Source organism: Rhinatrema bivittatum, chromosome 15, assembly GCF_901001135.1.
Source record: "Rhinatrema bivittatum chromosome 15, aRhiBiv1.1, whole genome shotgun sequence".
Classification (NCBI taxonomy): Eukaryota; Metazoa; Chordata; class Amphibia; order Gymnophiona; family Rhinatrematidae; genus Rhinatrema; species Rhinatrema bivittatum.
This window is the reverse complement of record NC_042629.1, coordinates 63690404-63699417: the sequence shown is the minus strand read 5'-3', so window position 1 is coordinate 63699417 and position 9014 is coordinate 63690404. Positions and strand designations below refer to the sequence as shown.

General features: G+C 45.0%; 1 protein-coding gene across 3 annotated transcripts in view; it reads left to right on the top strand.

Annotated features, from left to right (window-relative positions):
• The first annotated feature begins 46 nt into the window (after positions 1–46).
• LOC115076829 (trypsin-3-like) overlaps positions 47–9014 on the top strand; it is a 67804-nt gene continuing 58836 nt past the window's right edge. For all 3 annotated transcript variants that reach the window (XM_029578763.1, XM_029578761.1, XM_029578760.1), the window contains exons 1-2: positions 47–139; positions 450–572. In XM_029578763.1, the coding sequence (XP_029434623.1) occupies positions 551–572 (22 nt within the window). In that variant the 5' untranslated portion in view covers positions 47–139; positions 450–550. The remainder of the gene's footprint in view (positions 140–449; positions 573–9014) is intronic.

Below are 9014 nucleotides of genomic sequence, written 5' to 3'. Positions count from 1 at the left end.
CAGTGCTGTCTGCAAATAGAAAGTTCTCTTCTTAGAAAGCAATCTCTCGCTCTCTATATCTCTGTCCTTAGATTGGAAGAGAGAAGAGGAGTTAATGCCATAACTGGACTCCCAGGTGCACTGTTAGACTGAGCTTTATGTAAGTAAAGAACACCGCAAACTGTTCCTATAAAGGAGCTCTTTCTCCAAAGCACATAGAAAGGACAAACATTAACAGCAGGAGTCTCCACAATGCAAGAGAGAAGAAAAAAAAAATCCAAGCTACAATTAGGGTAAAAAATGGGAATGGCCCCCCAAAAAACAACCAATATTTATTTGTCACAAACCATAGCACCAGCCCAGCAGACACAACCCCAAACACGATTGCCAAAACAGGGTTTCCATTGTTAACAATTAAACTGAACAGGAATGTGTTTAAAATAATCTGCTTTTTGGTTTGCCTTTTACAGATATAAAGAGAAATTGGAAACATGTCGGGATTTGGTGTACACATCTCTGGTGAAGGCTATGAGCCCCTTCTGGGTTGTATTGTGTGCATACCATGACATGAATGAACCTCACACATGAGCCAGGTACGTTGAATACAATTTAGGTCATTATATTTGCTGCTAATGCTCATCTTAATACTTCTATCCTGTCAAAGAGAGCTTCCTTCCAAAGCTTGTGAAAATAATGGGGCAGATTTTAAAAGATTTACGCACGTAGGGGGGTTGTGCGCGCCGGGCCTATTTTCAAAAGGCCCGGTGACGCGCGTAAAGCCCCAGGATGCGTGCAAGTCCCGCGGCTTGCAGAAAGGGGTGGGGGAGTGGCTAGAGCCTCCACGCGGCCGCTGTGCCAGGGGATCGCGCGCTGGCAGCCGGCTCGCGCAAGTTACGCCTCCCTCTGGCAGGCATAACTTGTAAGATAAAGGTACGAGGTTTTATTTTTTCCGGGCTGGGGGGCGGGACAGGTAGGGGAAGGGAGGGGAAGGTGGGGGGGAACGGGGAAAGCCAGCTAGTCTTCCCGAGGGCTTGCCGCGCGCAAGTTGCACTAGTGTGCAGCCCCTTGCGCGCGCGCCAACCCCAGATTTTATAACATGTGCGCGGCTGTGTACCTTTTAAAATCTACCCCAATATGTATAGGTGGCATTTCAAGATGAATTTAGGTTTGTTTTTCTTTTTTTGTAATCTGGCCAGTGGTGCCCAAGATCATTGGGACAATTTCTGTATCTTTCTGTCACATTTTTCTGGTCTCTATGGTATCATTTGATATCTGAGAATCTTCTGTCTCTCCAAAGAATTTCCTTAGTAATGATACTTCTATTAGCAATCCTGTTCTTAGGTTTTATTCCCCCTTTTCCATGATTTGGTTTTCTAGGATCAAGATTTTTATAGGTTGATATGGGAACATCCTAGGGGATGATATTGTCTTTCTTCTCTGCAATCCTGCCAGGGTTGTGATCTTGATGTTTTTGCAGTACAGCAATGTTACAGTGTTAATACAGTTTGCTACCTTGTGCCTCTCTCTATGTGGATCTTCTGCTACCAGTGAGTGTAATCTGTGCATGCAGAACTCTTAAGTAAAAGAGAGGAATTTAGAGGAGAGAATAGGTCCATGGACAAATTAAGGAGTTTTTGTTGTTTTAGCCGGATCTCACACAGATACTTTTTGTATAGACCTTTAAACTTCTCCATATTCTGCTGTAAACTTGCTTCTTGTCAGTCTGCTCAAAACAAGCGCCCGATGGTTATCTTGGTAAGTACATCTCTCAGCAAGAAGGATTAGAGGATGCAGCAGGCAGATGGATACAGAATGGGGTAAGAATAATGGAAGGACAGCATTGCTAATTGTTTTGCTCTGGAGCTGCTTCAGGGCAATCCCATCTTAATACTCAAAACAATTTCTGGAAACGAATTTCAAAGCATTAAGAAACCATGTTTTGAAAATGGTAAAAAAAAAAAAACCCCACATAATCATTGGCAAAATAGGGGGTTTGCATACTTTGAAGTTATTTTTCTAACCTGTCACTTTTCCTCAAAGAGCTCATTTCCTACAAGCAGAGGCTTTGGATGCTGCCTTGACTGGAAGTGGCTTTAATCAGCATACACATCCCAGCAGCCCCGAGTGCATGTGACACTGAAACACCTTGCAGAGCCATTGGCCAGAAAGCTCACTGTTAATACTGTGTGCACTGATTGGCCCTGGAGACAGAACTCGCCCTGAGAGTTCTGGAATTCTCCAGTCTCAGCTGGGAGTGCAGAGGGAGCAGACCTTTGCACTGAGAGCTTGTTCAACTCCAGTGGAAAGAAAGCCTTTTCCTGACTTCCCCAGGCTAGTAAGATAGTGAAAAGTGTTTAGCTAGTTTCTGTTGTTTAATTATTGTCGTGTTACCTGTTTGTGTTTGCAATTTAAAACTTTTAGCTGTTCACTGTTCATCCTTTTTCTTAATAAACGTATTAGTTTGTTAGCTCTGCCTGTCTTGGACTGACACTCGATCCTGGTGTTGTGTATATTTCTAGGAACTGCGTGACCCTTGGTTGTGAGGGGTCTCAGTGTCCCTAGAAACCACCAGGAGATAGCCTGCAGGCGTGGAACTTGCCCAGAGGCAAGTAGAAACCCAGTTGGCAGAGTAGGAGGTTGCCAGTGTAGAAGCACGTGCACAGGTGCAGGCGGCTCTGTGCAGTGCTTGGCAGGACCCTCCAAATGGCCACAGGGTTACCCTGCGAGGGTATTAGGGGTGGCGCTGCGGTGTTACGTGACAATCACCATCTTAGATAATGGCAGACTGTTTACTACGACTCGAGAGGAAGCACAGCCTAATAAGCAAAAGGATAAAAATATATAGCTGCAGTTTTAACCAAAATTGGCAGAAAGATTAAAAAAAACAAAACTGAATTTGGCCAAACCAAACTGTCCAGCATCCTATCATCTCATTTTTTCCATGGACAAGCGGGACATCGGTCACGTTGATGGGTTATGTCATCCGATGGTGTCGAGTCGGGCCTGATCTGTAGCTGAATCTTGGAGATTCTTTCCGCACATGCGTGGTGGGTTGGCGCCTATAGCCGTTATATGCTCTCTACTCCTCCCATCTCAAGTTTTTTCTGTCTACCACCACGACCAGTGGTGGCAGAGTAAAACATGTCTACTGATGCAAACACCCGCAAGGGGATTTGCCCATTTTGTCTCTGCCCAAAATGTGATTTAAAAAAAAAAAAGTCTAGAGATCTTCACAAAGTCTGCCTGCATTGCTTATTTAGCTGCAGTTTTAACCAATCGAAATGGGCAGAAAGGTCAAAAGACAGAATTTGTCCAATCAAAACCATTCAGTGTGTTGGCACCTCTTTTATTGGCCAATTAACTTCGCCATATGAGACCTTTAAAAGAAAAAGTCAATAATGAAACATTTCTTCTGTACCGATTCCTAGTTCCACAATAATCTTGTTACTCCAGAACCCGTGTTGCTTTTTCACGAAAATGGCTTTCCCCTCAAAACCACCAGCTCGATCACAAAATATGCTCAAAGAAAGACAAGTCCATTAATATTAGTATTCAAACCTAACGGTTCGAGTGTTTTGTTTTGTTTTCACTGTAAACCGACGCAATATCCTTGGATGAACGCCGGTATATAAAAACCATTAAATAAATAAATAGCTAAAATATCCACGTCTGCTCTAGGCAGGTTACACTTTATTTCAGAGAATTACATTTAACAAATAAAAACCAAGAAAGTCTACAATTTTATTGGATCACATTAATACATTTCTCGACTAGCTTTAGAGCTAATACTCTTTTTCAGTCAGAATTCAAATGAGGAAATACAAAGTAGTGTTATTGCATAAAATAATCATAAATGGCATTCCAGTGATAATGTGAAGGGGAGCAGAGGAAGGGGGTGAGGGAAGTTTGAGCGATCAGAAGGTGACAGACAATATAATTTTATGCTTCATAAGGTGATTGACAAAAAAGGATTCCGTAAAGCCCTACGTTTTCCGTTTCAAAAGTGTTGTGTTCCTGGATTGTATTCCATTTTCTTTTGATTATCCAGATAAGGATACAGTGACCTGATTATGAAAAGTGTTCCCCCACAGAGGTGTTGGCCTGATCTTCCCTGTGCTGTGAATTTGACGCTTGCCTTTAATGTTTGCCCAGTCTCACCCCCCAGTGGCTTCAGGGGAACCCCGCCCAGCACCTGATTAGATTAATTAGATTAATTAACTTTAATCCCTCAAATTCCTCAGATGCTGTTTAATTTCTTCTCTGATGGGACTTGCTCTCCTGACTTTGATTGCCACTCTTCAGCATTAGAAAAACACAAAAACACAGAATACAACAGCAGATAAGGCCCCGTCTGCTGCCCAGTTTATTTCCTGCTGCAGTGCCTTAGACCCCCCGGTTGCTCTCTGATTTACCCCACCGTTAAGGACTCTCTGTACTTCTCCTGTTTTTTGTTTGGCCTCTGTCGCCTCCACAGGGAGGTCTCTCAGGCATGTCTCTCAGTCTGTAAAGAAATATTTTCTTTTATGTTTCTTTATAGGTGTTGAATTTAGAACAACTTACAAAATAAATACACGTTGCTAACAGAAAAACAATGAGTATACTCAGGAAATAAAAGAAAAATAGAAAACAATACATATAGATATGTAAAAAAAATAGAACCCAAGTTTCTCATTCATTAGTCAACTGCTAAAGGGAGGGGTGGAGAATAAAAGGAAATAATAGATTGGAAATAGCAGTAAGATGAATCTTCCTGCTTTCTATAGAGTCCCTCTTCCCTATTGGGAGCTGGATGGAAGTAACAAACTTTTCAGAATCAATAAAGAATGTTAATTGTTATGTAGAAAAAAAACAATCAAGCTATCTGCATTATATTTTAGGACACATTTCCAAGGGTATCGTAACACAAATGATCCTCCCAAATCTCGTGACTCCTCCCCTAAGGACAAAAACTCCTTCCTCCACTCGAGTAACTTTTGCCAAGTCAGGAAAAAATCTTCACAATTTGACCTTAAAAAATTAACCTTCTGTACCTAAAACAGAAATGCACAACAGCACTGACATCTTGCTCAGGAAAAAGTAGCTCTTTCAGAAATCTCTGGAAACAAAGTTAAATTCACCAAGGCTGGAGGACAGAAGTTCCCAAGCCTCTCGTGGGGGATGCCCAGCCAGCCAGGGGTCAGGATAGCCACAATGTTCCAGGTCCTTTCACCATGTTCACAGTGGAAGGGCCTGGAGCAGGAGCACATAAAACAAACACAAATAAGATTGGCAGTGAGGTAAACCTCAGTCGGTTTTCAGAGCTAACTAAACTTAAAGTAGATAAGGGGATGGGATACATCCGAGGGTAGTGAGGGCACTTAGAGATGTCCTGGCAGCTCTGCTGGCTGCTGATCTTTTCCATGATTCTTTAGTCTGGAGTAGTCCCGGAGGACTGGGAAGGGCAGATGTGATTCCTGTTCATAAAAGCGGAAGTAAGGAGGAGGCTGGGAACTACAGGCCATTAGTCTGACCTCTGTGGTGAGCAAACTCATGCAATCGCTGCTCAAACAGAGGACGGTGCAGTTCCTGGAAGCCAAGGGATTGCAAGATCCAAGGCAGCCTGGTTTTACTAGAGGTAAATCCTGTCAGAGGAATCTGATCAATTTCTTTGATTGGGTGACCAGAGAGTTGGATCAAGGGAGAACGCTAGACATATAGGGGTACATTTTAAAAAACAGCGCACGTGCGTACTTTTGTTCGCACACCAGGCACGAACAAAAATCCGGGGTCGGTGTGTGCAAGGGGGGTGCACTCGCACGTGCCGATGGCCCGCTGCCGTGCCATCACTCGACCCGGGGGCTGGTCCGGAGGCCTCGGCCACGCCCCCCCCCAGAACGCCCCTGGGCCGGCACCATGCCCCCCCCCCTCGGAACGCCCCGAATGTCGCACCGCCCCCGACACGCCCCCCTAGCAAAGCCCCGGGACTTACGCGCATCCTGGGGCTTGCGTGCACCGCCGAGCCTATGCAAAATAGGCTCAGCGCGCGCAGGGGGGTTTTTTAAGGGTTACGTGCTTAATTTAAGCGCGTAACCCTTTTAAAATCCGGCCCATAGTCTACTTGGATTTCAACAAGGTCTTTGACACAGTTGTGCACAGAAGACTTATAAATAAATTGTGCATCCTTGGGATGGGTCTGTGTCTGAAGGGGGAATCCTAATATTCTCAGGGGCAGGGATGGGGGACATAAAATAAGGGTTGAGGATATTGTTCTATTCTTTCTTTGGGCTGTTGATTGTTGCTGATTGCATTATGATGCTATTTTCCAAAGAAAAACGTTTATTGTAAAAAAAAAAAAAAAAATCACATCCAATTGTGTTTAAATAAAACAGAGGTTGAATGTGAACCCTCGGTCCTTTGGTTTATAAATAGCTCACTCTAATCCCTAAGCCACCGGTAGCTAGAGATGTGCATTCGTTTTTTCCGAATTGGAAAATTGCAACGAAATTGTCCAATTCGGCATGTTTCAGGGAGCCCGAAAAAATTCTGGATTGTCCCGTTTTTTTCGCAAAAATTTATTTTTCCGATTAGTGCGCACTAACAGGAGTCAGTGCGCACTAACAAAAAGTAACAAAATCTAACGGTTTTTGTTAGTGCGCGCTAACGGGGAGTTAGCGCGCACTAACTAAAAATCGATTTTTCGCGAAAAAAAGACCCGAACCGAAAAAAACGACAATTTCCATGGCGGCCGAAAAACAAAGAACACAAACACAAAAAACGATGCACATCTCTACCGGTAGCTCATGGAAAACAACAGTTCTCCTGAAGAAGATGTCTTTTCTGTGGGTAGGTGCAGGGTGTTCTAGCCCCAAAAAAAGGACAAGTATAAGTTCCAAAAAGTGTTCAGTGTGAAAGCCTCGCTGGCCCAAGGGTTGGGAGCTGGATTAGTAATGTTGAGGCTGTGGGTTTGAAGCCCCCCCTTCCCCTCCCCTCTATCCGAGTAAGAGAATGTTACTGAACCGCGGAAGTAGAAAGGGGTAGTTTTAGCAACATTTTGGCCAGTAAAACCCCCAGCTGCTGGTGGCTCTTTCCAGTTAGATGGTTTTCCAGAATGTACTTGGCACACAGGTCTAACTGACCCCCTCCTTCCACCCACCTCCCCCCACACCCGCTTACCTGCACTGGCCCCCACCCAGCTTCTGGCTAAGCTAGACTAGAACCCGCGACCTCCTATATTCCAGCAAATCCCTTAACGAGCCATCATAGCTGCTGAGCCACCAGTTAGCTGCTTACAAACACTCCCGGGGTCCTACCCCTTATTCCTTTCTTTCATCCAACGCCGCTTTAAAACGAGTCAGCAACTCATCCCTAGCAGACGACTCCAACCTACCGGGCCAGTATTTCACTGCAGGCTCTTCTCCCACCCCACCACCCCTCAGCTAGCTGGGGCACAGCTCCTCCGGAGTTTTACCCCTCTTTCCATGACTGTATTAGAAAAATCCAGGGATTAACAACCAGTCACGCGCGATCACAAGCAGAAAATACTCTCTCTTACATGCAAAGAATCTTTCTAAAATGCACAGTGTCCTTTGAAGCATCCTCCCCTATGGAAATAAACACCAAGTGGATGGATTTGGGGGTTCTAGCAGGGGCTGTTAGACACGGGCTCCCGGGGGGGGGGGGGGGGATTCTGAGCCATCTATTGCAAGCACAGACTTTGTCCAGCTCTGCCATGGGAAAGGAAGCCCCCCTGCAAAGTGGCTTTGGCCCCCGACTCTTAACGTTGCTCATTTGCACTTTTGCCTTTTAAGTGGAGAAGTGTCTATTTCTTTCGCCTCTCTTCTCTTCCATTGTTTCTGTGAGAAAATATCCCCGAGTACAGCGAGTACCCTGGAGTTCCCCCATGTGCGATATTTACTGCTCCCACTCGGTTTCTCACACGCATCGCATCCCTCATTCGTTCATTTAACCGATTTCTGGTTTCATGCAGACACCTTTGTCACAATCAAACTGTGAACAAGAACCTGTTACGGACGACCAGGCTCTCGGGCATTGGGTGCAGCGTCCGGTCACAGGCACCGACCGGAAGCTAAACTTCCGTCGTGGAAGTCGGCTCCTCCCCTCTTCCGCAGCCTCCTAGTCTGAGGGCGAGACTGACAGCATCGGAGCCTATCACAGGAGAGCTGTGCTGCAGCCCCCCCCACCCCATCTCTTCCGGGTGCTGCAATTGGACAGCATGGGGCGAGGAGGCGGGTTCAGCACTGCCCTAAGTTCTCAGTGGCTCCGCAGCAACGATTCTCTGTGTCCCCACCTCCTTTCTCTCTCACTGTGGGCTGCGATTTGATGGCATGAAAAAGGTCAACGTCTAGGTCATTAAAGCTCAGTCAGTGGTGTGAGCAGAAGATGGCTAATAATGAATTTCAACTTTGAAATCTTTTTCTTCCATACACCATAAAGACAACAAAGAAAACACACCCACAAATATCAATATTTTGTATTTTTTCTCTACTATGAGATCACCAGATACCCATGGTATTTCTTACACTCACGGTCTACCTAACTTCACGTTGACATTGTGGTAGGCAAGTCCTGAAATGACTGCACACAAACCAGTGAGGCTACATAGAGGATTTGGTCACCCTTGCTTTTGAGTGCCTTCACCCACAGCTGACTGACCACAATCCAAAGAGCTTCAGATAGTCAGGAACAGTCCCAATGATCAAACACTTACATGCAGGGCCGACGCTTCCATTAGGCAAACTAGGCGGTCTAGAGCACCAAGAATTGTATAATTTCTCTGGACTCACAGCTAGGGCAACAAGAACATTTCAAATCCACAAGAGGTTTTCAAATTTAGTTTATTTGGCTTCTTGAAAAGTCAAATGTTCCTGTGAGATGCAATATAACTGCCCTCTATCTGTAATAACTTGCATCTCAGTAAATCTCTGACCTGCCCCGACTTATATAATCAAAATACAACATTCCCGAAGCTTCCAGAATGAATGACGTAACTGGCCAAAGACTTCCTTACAAAAAATACCGTATACTGTTGTCATGAC